Below are 21,345 nucleotides of genomic sequence, written 5' to 3'. Positions count from 1 at the left end.
TTAATCTTCCTCTACTGCAGGTTATTTGGTTTCACAAACCATGATGTTTCTAAGTCTCTCTTTTTAGTTCCTATACTATCTCATAAAAAAAACACCTCCTACTTTTTTCTTGTAAGCTTTAAAATACCTATATCATCTATTTATTTTACACAGAGTCCTACCAATTTTTTCTTTCAATAAAAGAAGTGAACCCCATAGATTTGATTTTTTTTAGGAAAAAAGTAAATTATTTTGAAAAGACTGAAAATAACCTCTGAGTTGCATTACACACATTTTAGGTAAATCATTGTTTTAATTCCTCAGCAGGTGGCAGCAAAAAGTTATTTCCAGTGTCATATTAATTCTGTACTGTATTAAGTAATTTGTTCTTAAATTTCCAATAAAACTCCCCTACTAGATAATTATACCATATGGAAGAGTTAATAAGAAAAATCAGCCTGTCTGCTTATTCCAGTTCTTCAGAATCACTTCAGCTGCATCTAGTGTGCTGTCTTTCTGCAAAACAAGGAACAGTGGCACTATTACTGCAAGTGTGGAGTTCTTGAAGAGAGAGGCAGTCATGATTATATCATCCCAAATCAGTCTTCGGCAGTTTCACTCACATCCTGTAAATATTGTGTCAGCCAGTTTTTCCCTAAGTTATTAGCTGCAAATCTGGACTGCACAAAGAATTCAGTGCTGATTCCTTGAAAATATTTATTATATATATTTAAAAGATAACACATTTTCTCAGCATTTATACTATCACATTTAATGAAAGCAATACTTATATAAATGCTTGGCATTAATGCAGTGATGTAACTTGGCAGCTCTGTTTTGGAGACATGCTGGCTTGTCTCTATACCTTCCTAATCCCTATGTGTGCAGTGGGGATTTTTTAATCTCCATGCAACCATGTTATGCTGTGAACCACTTAAAAATAATCCCCCCAAATATGGGTAATCTATCCATCAGCCATTTGTGTGGCTTGGCTACAACCTGGTGAGTCATACAGGTTGTCCAACTTGATTAGTCCAAAATTATTAGTGCTGCTCATTGCAGACAAGCCACATTTACAAGCAGCAAGTTTCATCCTGGTTGTTAGTGGCTGAGTTTATACCAAAGACTTTACACCTCATCAAAAGAACTAAGCAACACAAGGGGAAACTCCCCTTCATTACTAGTTCAGCTAAAGCTCTGATCTTTACACAGAACAGTTAAGGATTTGCACATGTTCCATATGCTGACTCTGCTACAGAACAACTGGGAAACATCTCAGGGCTTTGGACTTATCAAAGCTTACCTACCTGTCCCCAAAGTCTTTCAGTCTTTTCAAGAACAGACTCAACAGGGCAAAGAAAATATATAAAGGAGGTGTTCACAAAATGGCAAAAATTAGCTAATTCACAAAAAAACATGTTTTCTTTTGTAATTTGGAGCTTGTGTGAAACCCTGAGTATTTTCAAGCAAGTGAGCTAAACTTGAAGGTGACTTCTTTACTGTTTTTCTGCTGGACACTGCATGGGCATGAGGCATACCACTCTGCTGTCCAGGTAATCTCTGCTCTGGATTATAGAAATCACGTTGATAGTTTACCCATCTCATTAATTTTCACTGTCACCACTGGTCAAGAATGTTTTTAAAAATCAGTACAGTAAGATAAAAAATGGTTACCCATCCAGTTGCTTTCTGCCAGTTCCCCTTCTTAGCCATGCCACCCACATTCATGGTGAAACGTCCCTCAGCAAAAAGACAGTTGAAGCTACTTTGTGCTGAATTTTACATCAAGCTAACTTTCTGTTCCTAAAAACATTCAACTCAAGAGATCCTGGGAAAAATGTTACAGTCAGTCTTTTGCAGATTTCTGCACTGCATTGATTTTCAGGACATAAATTTACCTTAATGAAGCAAAAACGTATATATTTTTCAAACTGTTTCTTTGTTTCAGGACCACAGAATGCTGAAAGAGGAATTGCTGACAGCTTCTGAAACATAAAATAGAAATAGCATTTGCTTATTTATATGTGTTAAAAATCTGTTTTAAGCATGATGATTTTACTATTCCATTTCTAGAACTCTCCCTCACAACACGTGATGGGAAGATAAGGTTTGGTTTTGTATGCACAAGCTAGGCCTTTCTAAACTCAAATTACTTTTCTTAGGCAAAACATTTCAAAGGTACTTCTATTCAACAAACATTTAAACATGCCGAAAGAAAAGTGCTGAGGTGTAACACAGACCTACAGGGTACATTTTCAGCATATTTAGCAATATTTTAGTCACATAATTAACAGCAACACCAAATAATATTTTGAATGGAACATCTCTACTACACTATTTAATAACTAAGTTGCACTGCTCTTGCTTTCAATAGAAAAGCAATTCTAAAACCAGAGTATGACTCTTACCTTAGATGCTATCATCCATCTAACAAATTTATAATCATAAGGTTGTTTCTCATCTACACCAGAGAGATCCACATCTAAAAAAATAAATTTGAAACAAATATGTTGCAAGATTTCCTAGACTCCACTGGGAAAGCATTCATTAACAGCATTTTATTATAGTTAATATTTAAGAATAAAGATATATGCTTTCATTTTCATATATAATTTCTAAATTATAACAATTAAAATGGGCCAACAGATTGAACCTTTCCATTCTGACCTGAGCACTTGCTTTCCATCCAAAGCAAATTCAGACATGTAGCTTGGAAGAAAGCCATGCAGTATGCCAAGAAGTCTTGAAGCCTGGGTTATTGAGGAATCAGGGCTGTGAAGGGTACTGAAGGGGGCACTTATTGCAGGGACTGCAATAATCCCTGCAACTGCAATCTTCTCATCTCTGAAACTGGAGTACCTAAAACTTTCTGTCACATGGTAAAGTTGTGAGGTCCAGCTGTGTTTAAACATTTCTCACTGAATAAAAAGTGCCATTAAGATCAGCTGGGAAAAATGCGGAACTAGAAAATGTTCCCCTGTGGGAATTCTTCCTCCAAAGTTGCCATAACCTGAATTTCCAAAAGGTTTTGTAAATTTTGGTAGCCTTTTACACTTCAGAAATCAGAATGCCTCAAAGAGCCTTCAGGGTATGACTTCGGATTAAGAAAAACAAAGATACCAACAAAAAACGACCAGAAAGAAAAAAGTACAAATGGTATGAACTGAAGGTGCAAGGCTCTCAAACATTCTCATAATCATATATCTTTTGAAAACAGAAATGTTTATCCGCCTCTTTTATCCTCTCTAAAAACTTGACAAAGTTTTGCAAAACACCAACAGTAGTTAGGATCATAAAGGCTTTGCTGAAGCTCATAAAGTCTACCTTACACACTGAGGTCAAACAGAAAATTTCAGTCCCAGCGAGTACTTCTGACAACGTTATGCAAACATGAAATGAGAATACAGTTTAAAATGAAAGTTGCATTTTCAGATTAACTATAGTTACTTTCCACACCCATTTTAATAAACTTTATACTAACTTAATGTGGAAACATCAACAATCATAAAGTATCCTCCATCTGGAATGACAGGCTTTAGTCCAGCTTCTCTAAGCAGTCGAGCCATCCGATCACGCTTGCTTTCCAGCTCTCGAGACAGGGAGTAAAAATAGCAGTCTGGGTCATCCATGCGCTTATAGTCTATCCAAAATGCTTGTGCCAAAGCCTCCTGGAAACATAATCAATGTTCAAAGTACTCATGAACAGTCAGTAAACTCACAGACACTCACACACTTCTTACTGAAATCACGTGGATTTTTATTCAATCCTGGCCCTCATTAAGCAAATCAGCACACAAATTACACAAGCTACATCCAAGTCTGTAATTTGCTTGTTACTTTGTGCTGTGGCAACACCCAAAGCACCCAATCTTTTGCTAGGCACTAATCGTGTATGGAAGTCACAGTCTTTGACACAAGGGTTTACAATCTGAATTGAAGCTAAATTTAAATTATTGATAATAATGCATCATAAAGTACTAGAAACTAGTAGACAGAGATAATGCTCAGTAAAACAAGACCTTGTTGTAACAACTTTTATTTGTATTTGCTAGGAAATCGCTAAGATTGTCAGTTTTATGGAAGTGAAAAAAGAAAGAATCTGCAAGACTGATCTTTTTTTTTAATGTCTGGTGAGCAGATCAAATTTATTTCCTCTTCTTACATTCCATTTAACATTTCAAAAACTAAAGATTCATTGTTGTGATTACTGTTTTATTACAGTGAGGCCAACAGCTTTCCTACACCAGAAAACAACCTCCTCTGCCCCATCAATACATACCTGTAATGGAGTTGGGCAAGTATACAGTGTATTTTGGTGAACAACTTGCAAATGCCTTATCAGGTTTTCAGGGCCAATGGACCAACCAAGCTAAAGGAGGAAAGCAAGCATAATAAAATTAAAAAATAATTAAAATTAGCCAGTGTCTCAAGTTTTTCATTTTAAGCAAAATATTTTACAGAAATATGAGCCATTTCAAAACATACCATATCACCACAAAACTGGGAAACTAAAATATCATAATATCCAAGAAGCTTGACTGGTTTTGAACAAATCATAATGTAGTGGGTTTTTAGTATTTGTTTCCTCACGGGCGCACATCAGTCCAGAGACAAGAAGATAATTACAACATGGGTGTTAAAGACAGGTAATTGCTCCAACTGAATGATATTGTCCTGTTTTGGAGACATGGAGATTTGCCAGAAGCTTCCAAAACACAAGTCATAAAAACAGAGGCTTTTTTAGTGTAATAAATGCATTCTGTTATTTATATAACTGAAGTCTTTTATATTGAGCCTTCTTACCTTCCAGCCAGTTACACTGTAAGTTTTCCCAGCACTTCCTATAGTTACTGTTCTTTCCCACATCCCTGGCAAGGTAGCTGTATATAAAACAAAATTAATTTGGTACAGGTGAACTCACCCATGCCATGTAATCCAAAGAATTACTGTAGTACTGCCCTAGCTCAGAGCTGTGTGTTCATATATCATTGCACCATCTTAAAAGCAAGCAACGAGAATATTCTAAAATTTCAGCAATTGTAACAAATGAGAAAGGATATATGGGCCAATGCTTTTTAGCATGAAAAGGAGGTAAGGATTAATGGAAGGTGATAAAAGAGGCAGAAAATAAGAGGCACAGTTTTAAAACTACATGTTAGTTCTCCTCAGCAAAAATGCATAATTATTCATAAGAAAGATATGATCTATGAAGTGGCTACCCATTCACCTGAGGACAGCATTATTTCTGATGCCTGACAACAGCACTATGCACAACATTAACTCGGGCACTGCAACCCACTTTAACAGAATTGTCCAGGTCAATGTCACTGGCTGTCTTAGACATCAGAAAAAGAAAATAATTACTAAGACTTCTAACCCAGAACCAAACTAGCAGAGTGAGTAAATAAACTATGCTGTGTTATATAATTTGAACAGGCTTGGAACTGACTGACAGTAGCAGTTAGCTAAAGATGTCTGCAAGGATTAAGGGAGGCATGGAGGCCTGTCTCTGTTTCTGCAGTTCTGTCTGATAGGAGACTAAAATCCTTTGTTTCCTTTCCAAGGAGATGACAGAGTAAAGGTCTCTTCCTGTAGTTTGCAATTTTTTTTCTGTATATTGCTTCTGGAAGGGCTATTTGGACTCTTTAACTTAAGTAATTTTCAACAGAAACAGATAAATCAAGACACACTTAAGTCTGAGACACAAAGTTAGACTTTGTGTTAGACAAGGTTGCAATTGCAGTGGTCACCAACATCCATCTTCACCTCATTTGTATACTAGAACCGCTACCAGTGAACCTGTCAGTTGTTAAATCCCCTCTCTAGGGAGACCAACAAACAAAGATTTTCCAAATTAAACCACAGTATTTCACACTGAAGTTTTTGCAGCAGTTATCTGCATTAGACATGGTATAAGTCTTTACAGTTATTTGAAAACACGTATTGTAATTTTTTGAGCAAACTTGCCAAGAAGAGAAACCAAACAGCATGAAAAAAATTGATATTCCTATTAGTCCACCCATATTGACTTTACTGCTCTGTGACCCTGAGAACAAAAAAGGCAATATGAACAGATGCATCTTCTAGCTAGCTCGACCAAGAGTACACATCACTTCCTAAAGGCACCCAAACTAGCTCTCACAGGCTGCAAAAATAATTGGCTTTCAAAACTAATGGCCTCTAGCGACACTGTTTTGCCACACAGTCATAGGTATTCAGCCTTGGAGACAGACTGTAACAGCATTTCAAACAACAGCAGCAGCACAAGGGCACAGGGAAAGAAGCTTTTACAAGTTTTAAATAGAGAGGGAAAGTCTCTATGCCATATGGTAACTATATAGGACATCATATACACTACAACCAAGTCTGACTACAATTTAAAAACTAATGAAGTGCAAACTAACACATATAAGAAGCCTGTTACCTGGGATGGCACTCAGCTTGTTCAGAGGCTTGTTCAGAATCCTCAGTTATGAGATGCAATCTCTAAATCTGCCAGTGCAACCCTAATCATTATTCAGAGTCAGATGATGAGAAACATGATGACGTGCTCTATGCTACAGAAAACTGCTTCAGTGACAGCACAAAGACTGTATTAATTTTATGACCTGTGGCTAGCAACCCCTGTTAAATTGTATTAAGGAACCACCATTAGAACATGTAAATTGATGCAATATCCATTTGTATCTCCCACAAAAAAGTGTCACTGCATTCAATGGAATATGTAAAGGTTAATATGGAAACATGGGAGTTTATAAATAGTGAAATAACACACTTATTTTTATTGTATTATTTTCTGTAGACTTAAATAATTAATCTAATCAACTTAGGTTAAAAAAGAGCAGACCTTATTTCTTTTACTGAAATAATGTTATTGTTTACAGTGTTACCCTGAAAGTTTTATACTACTTTTAACACTAAAGTTGAAGATGATATCATGGGATCTGTTAGAAAATATGCACCTAAACCTAGTTGGCCAACTTCCCAGGCTTTAACTTGCCTTTTCATTAGACAGTACTTTTATATTTTATGCTGATCTACAGAATATCCTTTGTTCAACTGGAACATGTTTTGGTTTGAAGCATTAGATGACAATACTGATGCCAACAACAGTGGAGTTACTGCCTCTTAAGAATCCATCACCTGTCCACTAAGACAAAGTGTGACTGACAACATGAGTGTTTGGACCTGCTGCTTTTGCAAACCAAAATGGATTACCTTATACCACCCACAGAGATTTTGGTTCTGAGGACAGCTATTTGCACTAAATACCTGCTAAACTCACAAAGAAAGCTTTAATTTAACTGATTTTACTTTGCAACTGGGACATATGATCAGTTACTGTGCTAACTTGCTAGGATGCAGTGACTCAAATTACTATCACATGAATGTACCCAAAATGTTCCCCTTTTTCCATATCTTAAGGTTTTTGAGAAGGTATCACTATTAAGGCAACCACAGCAGCCATGGAATTAGGTCACTCTCAAAACAGACTCATAGCCTATGCATGACCAGTACAATCAATGTACTGTCAGCAACTGTGAGGCTGAGCTAATAAGTATTGCAAGGTCATTTAGATACAATTTCCTTTTTATTATTTACAAGATTCTGGTTTTACAATGATTTAGCCCCCATTAATTGAAAGTTTTTTTATTGCCACTCTGCAAATATGGAATTGAAGCACAGAAGCAAAGTTATTCAGCATTCAACCAGTGGCAAAGCCAGGAAAAAAGTTAAGCTTTTTCTTGTCTAATTTTATATTTATATGTCTTGATTTCATTGTTTATTCTCAACTAGATGCCTCTACTGCACACGACTGAAATGTGCCTTCATAACGACAGTAACTACATCTTAACAGACAGTTCATGCAAGATGCTACCATCAGAAACAAATTTTGGACTTTAGCCAGCTCAAATACATCAGGAGAGCCAAACTAAGACCACCACACTAACACTTACATAAATGCTTAGCTGTAGCATTATGGAACTGGGGAAGGAGTTCAGTACCCTGCACTAAATTAAATTTTCTGAGACAGTGGGAGTGATTCCACTAGATTCAGTAAAACTGGGATCAAGAAATAAAACAAGAGGGACAGGGACATTACATCATGTTTGTTTTTCTGGCTTATTCTTGCAATAGTGCTTCACCCCTGTAGCAACTCTGCCTGAAAACTTTAACATGCTTTCACACTGCACTTGCAGTGACTTAGTTCACTGAATCCAGTGTCCATTATTTGGACTGAATACAATGTCCAATGTCTCTGCACTTTGGAGGGACACTGCTCATGCACTATCTCCACACTGACCTTTATACTGCTTTTTAATTTTTATAACTAGTGGAGTAAAACTGATTGTATTCCTCATTATCCATCTCCCTCATTGATTATCTCTGCAATACTTTGAGAAGGAAGTTCTAATCCCTGTTCCTTCTATTAGTCCTTTAGCAAAGCACAGTCCAATACACATACTGTAACAGAAGCTATACTTGTCATGGCCCACAAAGGAACCAAATAAGGATGGGATATTCATATGATCATAAATGACTTATGAGCATCAATCCCACTGGTTTCTATGCATGTCTGCTCCAAAGTCAGTTGAAAATTCTATTTGGAAATTATTCTTTAAAACACTTTTCAGAAAAGAGAGGGGCTCTCCTCCTTACACTCTAAACATTGCTAAATAGTCAAAGCTTGAAGTTTGAGCTCCTTCCAGCAAGCATTATCTCTGAGAGGCAAGCTTACAGCATCATTCCACAACCAATTCTAAGATACCACAAAAAATCAGTACCTATTTTAATGTGTTTATTCCCTTTATACACCAGCCATTCATACACCTCATCGCTGATGCACAGGGTATCATGTTTAATACACAGATCAGCTATTACTTGAAGTTCTTCCTGGGTAAACACCTGGGATACAAAAAAGTAGGGGACAATGCATTAATTATAGTATTTAAGGCATTCTTTGAAATTATAGTAGTGTCAAAGCAGGACTCTTACCTTGCCTATAGGGTTGTGTGGGGTATTCAGAATAATTGCTTTTGTTTTGGAATTAAATTTATTTGCAAGTTCAGCAGGATCCAAGACCCAATCAGCACTAGATGCAGAGTTTCCATTATTTTTCTAAAAAAACAAAACAAACAATAAATGTATGCATTACTTCAATACAACAGCCTAAAGAGAGATGCCTAACTTATCACCCTCAGACACTTCCATAACAATACTTGACAACCTATCCACTCTGTTCTGCTCCCCTGGGAGAAGGCAGTTCTAGGAACAGGCAGGGAGGCCTAATAGCAAGACAAATTATTATGACAGTGGCTGTCTTCTCCTGGCCAATGTCTGTCTTAAAGCCTCTGCAGGAACTGGTTTCCAGGATGTTGCTGTACACCTGAGGATCATTACAGCGTGTGCTGCAGAAAGCCCTGTCACATGGCAGGAGTGTTTACAGCCTTGCCAAATACTAGAGCAAGTGTGTGCATGCCTGACTGGGAACATCACCACAGAAGGGATTCAAGATCTCTTCCTCCTCCTTGAACATATGAAAATAGACAAGGAATTAAAAATCTGCACCACTGAGGCTCTGGATTCATATGCTACACAATACAAGTGTCCCTGTGGTATTACACAAGGGTAACAGAAGTTTGGGCCAGTTGCTATGGAGAACACAGAGCATGGCCACACTAACTTTCTGACACCTACACATGACTGGGAGTGAGTCAGACCAAAAACAAGGGTGTGAAACAGAAAATACTTGGAGGAACGCTGTCATTCAAAACATCCCTAGAAGGAGGGCATCCAGAGGAACAGTCTCACCTACTCCCACTGCAGCTGTGGAGGTTCTGTCCCTCTGTGTTGTTCTGATTTCAGTGAGTTCATTCAGCAGTCCTACCTAAAGAGCCCTTCCCATGCAAAGCTACCAGTTGCACAAGGCAATGGTAACAGGATCAACACTTTGCATCCAGAACAATCCTTGCAAGCTGCCAGCAGAATGCCAGCAGTACCAATTTGACAATTAACCCATAGCAAAATTAGTCCTTTTTAACAATAAACAAAACAATAATCCTTGTATATATAGCAAGTATGTGTACTGCACGATCAGTCCTTATTTAGCAAGCAGATTTTGGAAAAGTAACTGTATTCTGTCATTGTAGGAGTTGCTGAAGGGATCAGAAATCAAATCATCTGAAAACCAACAGATACAGAAATAGCACTGATATGTGATCCCCTTCCATTATTTGCACTGAAAACTGAAAAAAGCAATTTTAATCAGCTTTCAGAATGCCCAAATTAAAGCAAATGAGAAACACTGTTGCACCTTCTCCAACACTAATAAAATATTCTATCTGCTTTGGACTATCATTGTCTCAGACTTACACTCATCCATCCCATTTTTATGTAATTGGATGTTACAAAAAACTATACAGAAAAGCATCTCATAGAAGGTGTTCATCAAACTGTATTGAGTACAGATGAAAAACTTCATATGATAAATAATTTTTAAAAAGCTACTCACACATCTCAGTGGGATAAAAACAGGCTTTGCACCCGCCATCCTTACCATTGGCTCATAACAGTCATAAAATGGCTCTATTATTATTACCTGAAATGACAACAATCAGTATTAGAAACAGAGAATTAACCATGCATGATGCCATCATATTTGCAGATTTACTTTGGTGGTATAACTTGTTAATGCTTCTGGTGCTCCAGATATAATGATACAACACTGCAGAACATTCCTCCTTTTAGAGCATCACACTACAATGCCACCAGGCTGAGTATGATAAGCACTACTCATTTTTGACAATACACACAGGCTGTTCATCTATAGTTATACACTACAACTATTAAGTTACAATATTACAATTTATGTCCTATACATAGATTTGAAGGTGCAAGGCAGAGATGCAAAAATGGTAGATAATGACAGCAAACTGTTGAACCACAGCACAGCTGCCCTAATTCTGTCCATAAAATGCCAAGATTTCCAAGTATCTAGAAATCTCAGAAGAACAGCTTAAGTCCTCAGATTTTATCCTCAGCAACAGAAGAGGAAGATACAGATGAGAATGCAATATATAGAAGCAAAACAAACAAAACACTGAAAGCAAAATGCGTGACAACACAAAAAGGTTTTGTCCGCTATATATAGAAATATTTCAGTAAAATGACTTCTAGTATCGTTGTCAAAAAGGCAGACATCAGTAATGATGAAGGGATGACTCATCACAGCTAGTACAGTAAACTAACAATCCTTTCTCTGAAGGACTTTTCTGCTACCTGTGCTGCCACCATGCAATGGTCCAAAACAGAATATGGTACCTAAAGGTCATTCAAACATCAACACTTCTTTGCACCACCCTTAGTCCTCTGTTGCAGACAACAGCCCAGTTGCTTTCTCAAGTAAGAAGAAATCAGTGTGTACTGTGTCACTTAACAGTAACAGTGATAAAGAAACTGCTACAGGTACCATAAGTATGAAAGAAAGGTCTTTGTATGTTGGTGAATGATAGGTAGACATCCAAAAGATATGCTCTTAATCACAGCTTCTGAAACCATAAGTCAGGTGCACAACTGCAACAAATCAAACTAATGGAGATAGAAAGAAGCCCCAACATTAACTTATATTTAAAAGTGGACAAATAAGAAAACAGGAAAATTCTCATTTCTGCAAGTATATGTGAATATTTCCAGTAAAAACTTACTTCATCTCCCTCTTCTATTAATGCCTGTATTGTACTAAAGAGAGATCCATAAGCTCCCACGGTCACCAGGATATCTGTGAGAGGATCAATCTTTCTTCCACAAACTCTCTCGTACACTTGAGACAAGGCTTTCACCAGCGATGGATGTCCCTGTTCAAAGCAAACAAATGTAACTGATTGCTGTGTTCCAACAATGTACAAAGCCTGTCTTTGGGGGTTTTCCACATATAGCAAAATAGTACATTTTGAAATAGAAAAATATGACATAAGCCCTCAGTGTTAATGGCTGTTAGCAGGTAGCATGTTTTAAGCTTTTTGCACATTAGGAAAGAGTGCTTTCAATTTATTTGTATCTACTAGGAAATTCTTTTTCTATCTGGTGGTTTTTAATTTCTGCCGTATTATCACACCTCAGAGGAGCACCAGGTAGCCTATACCAGAGCTAGGACAAGAGACAGGAGGAGAGAAGGGAATACTCTGACACCAATTCACCCTCACCCTCCTTTTGAGTCTCTTTCAGCTCCCTCTGTTTTCTTCCTTATCTTTCAACTAAAAAGTATTTGGTGCAAGGGAAATATTTTTATTCTGTTTCTATACTGCTAATAAACAGGACTTGTAATCAGAATAATGATTCATATAGTCACATCCCAAATCTCAGAGCACTATTCACCATTTGTGTCCCCTCACGGGACACAGCAGTTAACACACTCTTCTCAAAATGTGCAAAGAACAAGAAAATAAACATGCAACAAAGATCATATACAACATGGAAATAAGAAGACACAATGTTGTTTACTCAGAAAAACTGCAGAATTCCTGCTGTAAAAATCTTTTTTCTTTTGGGATACTTGGTAGAAATAGAAAACAGCTCCTTGGGAAAACACAACTACGTAACAAAAATCCTCTAAAATACTGAACATTATACCTCTATAGACAAGGCATTAAATCATAAACCTTTCTGTAAACAAAAACATTACCATAAATTAAGCTTACAAGTCATTGCTGATTCAAGTGACAGCCATTTCTTGCCGTGTCATGGCAAGACAGGAATGCTACAGCACCCAAATCACATTAGGCCACAGCCCTACAGTCAATGAGAGCTCAATTATCAGATGGATAGAGATCATTCATTCTCATCCCTCCCACCTCTGCTACCACAAACACTTGTGCTCAAAAACCTTAGAAGTGTAGAAGTTTGCAGACAAAGTACAAAGGCTGAAGATGGGAATACTCGTAAAAATTCCTCTTTAAGTACTATTACAGTATAATATTCATAATTATCATGGGAATTATCAAACCATTTGGATATAAAGAACAAAGTGATAAAAGTAAATACTGAATAATTGCATGCATTAGGAAATTATATTTATGCTTGATTCGCAAACAGTTTTAGAGAATCAGTCTGTGAATCTTCCTCAGAAGGTAGACTTGGCCTGGTTTCAGCTGGGATAGAGTTAATTCTCTTCTTATGAGCTGGTAAAGTGATCACTGGGTTATGTCTATCCGTGGTTAGCATTGCTGGGCCTGAACTGTGGATTGAATTCCTGGCTTGCTCTCAGGTCCACCTCACCACCACAAGCTTGTCTCGTGACCTCAGCCACCATCTCTGGGCCTGCCTTGCTCAGGTACTGTGGGACTGGGCCCTGCCTGGTGAGACCTCTGCCCTGCTCACTGTGATAGCTTGTCCTTCAGGGAACTGCTGGCCACTGCTGCTCCCCATCAACTTCTTAGAGAATAGTCAAAAAGTTATCTTGGAATATGTACACAGTGATGCCATGACTACCAACACAATTTCTGGCTTACCAGTCTGTAAGATGCTTTTATATCCCTGTTGTATAACATGGTCATCTAGAAAAATATTAAATAGATGCCTTAGGGTCTTGCAGCAATCCTGACACACAATTCTCAATTGGGCAATATAGTCTATCTTTACCACAAAATAAAAGATAGGCAAACCAAATGATGAAGTGGTCATAGTAAAACAGTAATAGCCACTGGAATATCCTGCCTTGGACAATCATAAATGCCATACACTCACACCCAGCTCAAGACATAAACTCTACAAGCCAACTTCCAGAATGGGTAGTGACTATCTTCCAGGGGGCAAAAACTTACTCTTTTCATCCCTTCCTAGTCTCCAGTGAAATCTACTAAATGCTATGGGTCAATCTTTTCTTCACTGTAGAGTCTGTCCCAAGTGCTACTCTCTCATTCTACCATTATACTGTCTGATTTATGTTTACAGAGGTAAATGTAAAATGTATCATCTGCACTCTTTAAACTGTGAATTCACTCTTCAGAGACAGTCTATCCCAGATGTGCTCCACCATTTTGCTCTAGCTGAGGGATTTGCCTTGAAGAAGCCTACACAGAGGAAGTTCACTAATAACAGATAAGGCTACTGGATCAACTTAGTTTGGAACGTAACAGTGCAATCTACAGATAAAAACCAATTTAAAGCAAAGTCAATTTTTTTCCCCTGTGGCACATTCTCCACTGAACTTGGGTCCTTCAGTTCCACAATACTTACAAAGCCTCGTGTGTACTGGTTCAATCTGTCAACTGCTGCTGCCTTTGCCAGCTCCTCTTTCACATAGCTGGGAGGGGATATGTCAGGAAGGCCTTGACCGAGATTAACAATAGAGGGATCTGCTGCCACTTTTGTAAATTCAACCCTAAAGCGAAAAACATCTTAAAGTTAACATAATAAATAAAATTATCTTTTCATTTTTTAAGATTAAAAGGCAAAAAAAAGTGTTTCACTTGGACAAACTCACAGCAGTGGAAACGGGTTTAAGTAGAGTGTTCACATGGAGAACTGAGGGCTGGGACAGTGGTAAGTAACCACAGGGGTCACAGGGCACCCAAGAAAACATTTGACTTTCTCCATCCACAGAATAACTTTTCTGCCAGCAGAACTGTGCTCAAATGTTCAAATGTACAAACACACAGTTACTCTGGATATAGGCAGAAATGGAACACCAGGCACATTAAATGATTTCAAGGCTAAATTCTGTCAAGTGAAGGTGCCATTTAAACTACTCAGACACCTCTGAGTGCTATATTTTTTTTTTTTTTTTTTAATTTTAGGCAACAGACTGCTTTAGACTGCTCATTAACTGTTCCTAGTAGCCTGCCAGATATGAATGTTAGGATTCTTGAACAGTTTTTCCTTCTTCCCTTCACAAGTCAGTTTTACATTTTACTCTTTCCTCCCTACCAAAATATTAACAAGACTTTAAAAAACCCAAAACTAAACTAAAACCCCTCCACGTAGCATAACAGTTCTGTCAAAAATGAAAACACATTGCTAAAAAAATTAGCTGGAAGCTGAATTATCAAAATACCTTGTGTATATGTGCACATATACATATATACATATAACTAATCTAAGCCCATAATACTGTTTTTATCACCTAAGAAAATTCCATATTTATTAGTGATGGCAATATTGTTTTAAGACCAATTTAATACCTAGAAACACAAGTATTAAAAATAATGAACTAAATTATAAAGACAAGTATAATGGCTTTAAAAAGAAATCTGACTTATTTGGTAAACACGAATCAAGTGTAATGGAAATACATTACCCAACAGAATTAACAGTTAAATTTAAAAGTCAGCTAAACTACCATGCCCAAGAGTTATATTTGTCTTATGTGGTTTACTGGATGAAGAGAAGTCTAAGCCTAATATTTAAAGCTCAAAAATAACAATTAATCACACCTTTAACTGAATTTCGTTCACTGCTTCTAAACAGGTATCACATTTATTCCAGCAGAGATAGCAACTGCCATGTACCTTATTATCAATTTGGAAAGGAAATACATCCGCCAAAGACATTTGCTGAAATTTGCAGATATTTTCCTTTTACTCACCACACATTGCTATCAAGGCCTTCAATTCGTCTTGTGTTTTTGTGTCTGAAGGCCATTGTCTGCAAGATCAAAATATACAGACAGAAGGGTTTTGTTAAGAAAGACAAAGTACAATATTGTTGGATTCTGCATGACAAACCCTCCTTCATGCTTTCTCAGTTACACCACTGCCAGCTGAACTCAGTAGTTACACAAAATTATAGACATGTTCTTTCATTAAAGCTTCCATAATAGCTTGAATTCAGATTAACAGGAAAACACACAAAAATATCCTAAATTCTCATTCGTCGTTATCTAAAGCCACTAAACTTTTAGCAAGGATGGAGGAGGGGCATAATTTAGCTCAAGGGCTTTAATAGATGTCCTAAAAAGAAAAAAATACTGTACATACTTTCTTTTTCTTTTCTATGATATGCTAAAAACTTAAAGACTGTGCTATTTCTAGCCCAATTCCTGCTCAATCCAGCTTGGAAAGCAAGCACTTGCAATGTAATTTTATTTGTTAAATTGATGGGTAAGAGGAAAGTAGCAAAGACATTTGCTATTTTCATTCAGATTTTTAAAACTTTAAAGTATCTACGCAAAGCACTAAAAACCCACAACAGAACATGTCTTTGCTGTATATTCAGACCTTAAATTAAGGTATTGGAAGACTCCTGTAGAATAGACTTTCAACGACTAGTCTATGTAGAGGCAGAGAAAAACCTACTGATAGTTGTGCTATTTTTAAGATAAAAAGAGAAAGGAAATTTAGGAAAAAGAAAACCAGATTTATTTCTATGGGCAAACAAAAAAGTGCAAGCTCGTATCTATTTTTGTAAACCAGCTTGATACCGGGAAAAAATTACATAGGAATCACATAGACCCTCAGTACCCCAGACACTCCTGTTTCTTTGAGTCAAACAACTGAGTTTTAGCACCTTTTACCACTACCAGCTACTGTTATTGTCTGAAAGATTCAAAAACCATATTCTACCCACCATACTCCGAGAAGAAAATGTCAGCATTACCATTACACTCCAAGTTTCAACTTTGAATCAATGGAAATGACTCACAGTAGAAGAAACATTATGCAGCAGGTACACTTTTGTACTCAAGCTGTTTATAGTAATGAATACACCATATATATTGTGATTTGAAGAATGGGAAGCTTTAAAATTAAACAGATACTTTTCTGCTCATGTCTTCTCTACAGATCTGATTCTGACCTCATCGATACGACAAGAACACCAGAGGAATCCAACACAGGACACCTTTTATTTGTCCTCATGAAGAAAACTGTAAAGATAACTAGACAGGTGAAGTCATACTTCTTAACACAGAACAAAAGGGAGTTAAGAGAGAATTCTGACTAGGTAATCTGTACTGTATATATTTAAAGATGCACATATGGTTTAGAAGAGTAATCCAATTTTACAGTGTATGTTTTGTTAAATATGACATGTTTGGCTGTATTTCAAAAAGACAAATAACACTGGTACTACTTAGACTCAGCCACATACACATCTTTTTTTACATGCTGATTTACGTGACACAAAATTAGTGCATCTCTAAAATATTGCATGAAATAGTTTTCTCTACGAAGCTGAAGGAATACTTACTGCAGAGGCTGAATGTTTGATGGATCTGGAAAGCAAATCTGTTCGTAGCTGGCATGTTCTAGTGCCACGGCAACAGAAGCTTCGTGAAGCAAAAAACATCTCTGCATAATAAATAAGTGACCTGAAAAACCTTACAGATTCTAGGAATGAGCTTCTACACATCACTAAGCAATTTTAAAAGATAAGAGCCTCTCCTCTTCCCTCCAGTGATTTTGTTTCAATTAAGTAAACTCTAGTAAATTATTATCTTGCCACAGTTCTAACCATAGACAATGAAACTTTCTAACTGACAGGGCTGCAAAATGTTTCTGAGTGTCATCTCAAAGGAAGGTTTCCTTTCTTTGTCAGCACTGATCTTCTTTTCTTTGAATAATAATTAAGACTAAATGAAATTCAAGCTTCAAAGTCTCCATTAGAATTGTTGTGAAAATGTGTCTGTGTAATAAAAATTTATATTACAGTTGCCAATACAGACAGAACAGAAAAAGAGCCTAATTTCTAAAAAATTACACATCTTTAAAATTGGTCTCCATTTCCAAGTGTTTCAAATCAGGTATGCTGAAACCAGGATCATTAAGATCACCAGTCACACTAGAGAGGCAGGCCTACACACTTTATGTAGCTATACCGAGTTCTGCCACGCTGACTTGGCAAACATCAAATATCTTCCACAGCAGAACACAGAGAGCTAGAAAAGGAGTTCTGTGTGGAGTAATAGATCGTTCACTGACTGGAGAATATATGTCCTGTTAATCAACAACTATAAAGAAAGAAGTAAGAGCTGGTACTTCAAGCAACTACTTCCAGGATGTATTTTTAACACTATCATTTTTGATATTATCAAAATGACTGGAATACGTTAGAGAGAAGCATGTAACCCACAGATCTATGTGAGAAACACATAGCCACAGCAGTATAATTATTAACTTTGTTTTCCAAACTTTACTCATTAAAGGATAACTCCTGCTCCACCCAGACTTTCCTATCTGAAAAGGGGAAGAGAACAAAAAAAAGGGTTCTTTACACTTACAAACTAATAGAAAAGGCCAATCAACACTCCCTTTTAAGGATGTCTCATTGAATGACTTAAGCTTTAAAAGTATGCTGGTTTTGTCTTTGTCTTGTTCCAGGTGCTACTAACTCAGTCTCAATTCTGAAATTAGGGTCTTTCTCACACAGTACTGAGTTGTAGCTAACTCAACCAGACCTTCAAAAATACCTATGTAATCCCATTGCATTTAGCAATCTGCAAGTAATCAATTGTAGTTCCTTTACAAGAAGAAACTCTGCTGGCCTGAGGACTAACAAAAGTAAACAGCAACTAAATCTTTGACACTAGTTTGCAGATACTCTGAAAGACACAAAAGAAACATATCTGTTTTAAAAAGACCTGTAAATCCATTTTCAGTTACTTCTAATATAACCACTTAGCATATTCACCATAATCTTTGATAATAACTATGTGAAATCAAAAAGATCATGAAGGTCTCTATTTCTCTCCTTGTGCAACCTTACAAAAACTACTTATGTAACATACTGACACTAACTTAAAATGTGACCGTGATAATAGTGCTATTCCCCAGGGTGAGACCAAAGGCAGCATTGCTCTTTCAGCTGCAAATGCTTGCAGTAGTTAGTTAGCACTGAGGGGCAAACATGTATATCTCTGCCTGTTTCATTTCGTATTGAGAATAGAAAAATTAAATAAACAACTTGCAAGCCTTACATGCGAAACTAACTTGCAAGTGTTGTTAGAAAAATTATTAACAGCTGTAAATATTTCCAGCATTAGTGCCAGGCTGCACTGAAAGGCAGTGTGGTATTTGTGAACCATTATTCAACACAAGGCAGTCATGCAAAACCACAGGATTGCATGAGCCACAGCAGACCTGTATCACTGTGGTGTGGCCAATCTCTGCAAGTACCTAAAATACCTGAAGTGAAAAAATATATCCACCTTTAACACCACAAAATGTAGGAACTGTGAAAACTTTATGGGGAGCATAAAATGGAAACAATACTTTGCTGAGCAGCCTCAGTAAGAAAAGGCACTAGCAGGTAACATTTCTCCCACTGTGTTTCAATCTTTGTGACACTTTTCCAGTGAATGCTGAACAGCATTTGTTCAGACTCAAGAGCACTCAGAGACAACTACTGACCATCAAATGAAAAAGCCTCATCTAAAATACTTTCATGACTTTTTATTTCCAAAATACCTCTTCCCTCATCTGCAATTGAATATTTCCACTTAAGCTACTCTAGGGAGTAAAGGGAAAGGCCTCCTTAACATAACCAGATACTCTCCTACATTGATCTCAAAAAAAAAAAAAAAAAAGAATAAAAGAAAGAAAGAAAGGCCTACTCTTTTTTTGCCCAGACTCATACATTCCCTCTGTAATTGTCTATGACATATTAAAACCTATCACAGGCTCAAAAGAATTATTCACTGGTACTTTTAGGATGAGTGCACTCTTAAATATTACTGCTGTATGTGTTTCAGCAACAACCAAGTATGTGTAAAACACATTAATGAGATGGTTTATAATGTCCTAAGCTAAGTTTTTCTCATCAAGATGCAACATTTATTCCAGCTCAGGAAAGTTACACAGTGTCAGGCAGCTACAGAAGCAATGCAAACCCTGTCTCAACTCTCTTCAAAACTGGTAAAGTTCTTCCAACACAGAAAATGCACTGATCTTTGTGGGGGAATGAAAAGGTATTTTCCTTTCTTGATCCTATTAATGTTTCTTTTTTCAATCTTGAAGTCAGACACCAGCATTCTGGCCAAGACTCATATCTGTTAAACTCAGAAATTAACAGTAGGGAATACTTTTCCTCCCATTCTAATTTTCAGTGCTCTGAAGTATTCATGCTCTAACTCAGCATACCTGGAATTCAGGCTTACATGCCCATAGAGAAAACAGGAAAATTAACACATTAGGGTAGAAAGGATAACAAATTACTACTGCAGCTTTCTGTATTTTTAGGGGAGTGAGAAGCAAGGAAAGCTATCAGAAACGTCAGTGCAGTAAATGTTTTTTAATGGGAATGGGAAGAAGACATATTCTGGTTGCTAATCTGGTTTAAACTCAGGTTTGGTGATTTGAACTAGACTGGAAGATACAGTTAGACTTCGTCATGGGAACTATATGAATGCATCTGTGTACTAACAATCATTTAGCTCATGCTGTGCTTTATAACTGCTCCAGCACAGATACAACCTCTGAGTTGTAGGCTGTTATGCTCCCTTCACAGCTGCCCAACCTCCTGGTCATACAGTACCCTGACCTCAGATGCAGCTGAACCACCAGGACATTTTATGGAAGGTTATAATTTTGTAATTATTTAATTTTGCTCCTTTGAAACTAAAGACCAAATGCATCTCAGCCAAAGGCTGTGAAGCCTTTGAAGGACTGTCTCTTCGTACTGTCTAGAGGATGAAAGCTTTAGAGATAAAAAGGTGCCACCTTGCCATGGGAGGCCTCTAAGGAACTTTTTTCCCTTACCATCTACAGGTGATAAAATGAGTTATCAAGCCAAAAGAACAGTTGCCAAAATCATTGTTCTCAGGAACTTCAAATCACTGAACGTAAAACCTGCTCTGTGTGAAAGATTTATCGTAGTAGCCAACATTTTGTCCTTTCTTCTCCCATAATCTACAAGGAAAGGAGAAAACTGCGTGCAGAGAAATAAATTTTCCCGTATGGACTGAGGAGAGTGATGAGGTTGTGGGGGGGAGGTTTACTTTTTTCCCCCCTCGCAGAGCAGCTTTACCATTTAGCCATTCTATACTGCACTTAGGCTCCCACCCACGCGTATTTCCAACCTGCAGCACAGAGCTGGAGAGGCCAGAACCTGCCGGGCACCAGGACCCCCGGCCCTCACCGACAGGCCCGCGGTCACCGGGGTGTTCCCCGGGCCCGGCATCGGCCGCTCTGCGGGGCCACAGCCGCGGCCCCGGCTGGGAGCGGGACAGGCCCGTCCGCCCCGGGGCGCCTCCCCCGCAGGCCCGAGGCACGGACAGGCCCCGAGGCAGCGCCTCCGCCCCGGCCGGCGCCGCCACAGCTCACTCACCGCCCCGAGGCCGCCTCGCCGCCCGCCGACACCGCTCCCGCCGGGGCGGAGCCGGGGCCGCCCGCCCCGCCCGTCCGAGGGGCGGAGAGCGCCCGTCCCGCCCGGTGC

At 37.9% G+C, this 21,345-nt stretch overlaps 1 protein-coding gene across 3 annotated transcripts; it reads right to left on the bottom strand.

The window, feature by feature from the left end:
• Positions 1-272: 272 nt before the first annotated feature.
• KYAT3 (kynurenine aminotransferase 3) lies at positions 273-21,326 on the bottom strand. Of its 3 annotated transcripts, none has more exons than XM_064664794.1 (14): positions 21,238-21,326; positions 17,164-17,264; positions 15,563-15,621; positions 14,215-14,359; positions 11,685-11,834; positions 10,493-10,579; positions 8,977-9,099; positions 8,766-8,886; positions 4,783-4,859; positions 4,259-4,348; positions 3,461-3,647; positions 2,388-2,461; positions 1,878-1,964; positions 273-495 (listed from the first exon to the last, which is right to left on the bottom strand). In XM_064664794.1, exons 2-14 carry the CDS (start codon positions 17,260-17,262, stop codon positions 433-435), a joined length of 1,362 nt encoding a protein of 453 aa, XP_064520864.1. In that variant the 5' UTR covers positions 17,263-17,264; positions 21,238-21,326; the 3' UTR covers positions 273-432. The 3 variants fall into 3 exon arrangements, with proteins under 3 accessions (XP_064520864.1, XP_064520865.1, XP_064520866.1); XM_064664795.1 differs by lacking the exon at positions 21,238-21,326 and adding an exon at positions 20,990-21,125; XM_064664796.1 differs by lacking the exon at positions 17,164-17,264 and having other exon boundaries at positions 21,238-21,318.
• Between the last annotated feature and the right edge of the window lie 19 nt (positions 21,327-21,345).

The sequence above is a fragment of the Pseudopipra pipra genome, chromosome 9, assembly GCF_036250125.1.
Source record: "Pseudopipra pipra isolate bDixPip1 chromosome 9, bDixPip1.hap1, whole genome shotgun sequence".
NCBI lineage: Eukaryota > Metazoa > Chordata > Aves > Passeriformes > Pipridae > Pseudopipra > Pseudopipra pipra.
Note: the sequence above shows the minus strand (reverse complement) of the source record. Positions and strands in the feature narration are given on the sequence as shown.

What these genes read in the sequence shown, in the direction of transcription:
- KYAT3 (XM_064664794.1), bottom strand. Translation starts at nt 17,262, where the DNA reads ATGTTTTTTGCTTCACGAAGCTTCTGTTGCCGTGGCACTAGAACATGC. An exon ending in CACACAACCCTATAGGCAAG is followed by an intron (nt 8,887 to 8,976) that starts GTAAGAGTCCTG and finishes TTTGTATCCCAG; the next exon opens with GTGTTTACCCAGGAAGAACT. An exon ending in TGTTGATGTTTCCACATTAA is followed by an intron (nt 2,462 to 3,460) that starts GTTAGTATAAAG and finishes TTATTTTTTTAG; the next exon opens with ATGTGGATCTCTCTGGTGTA.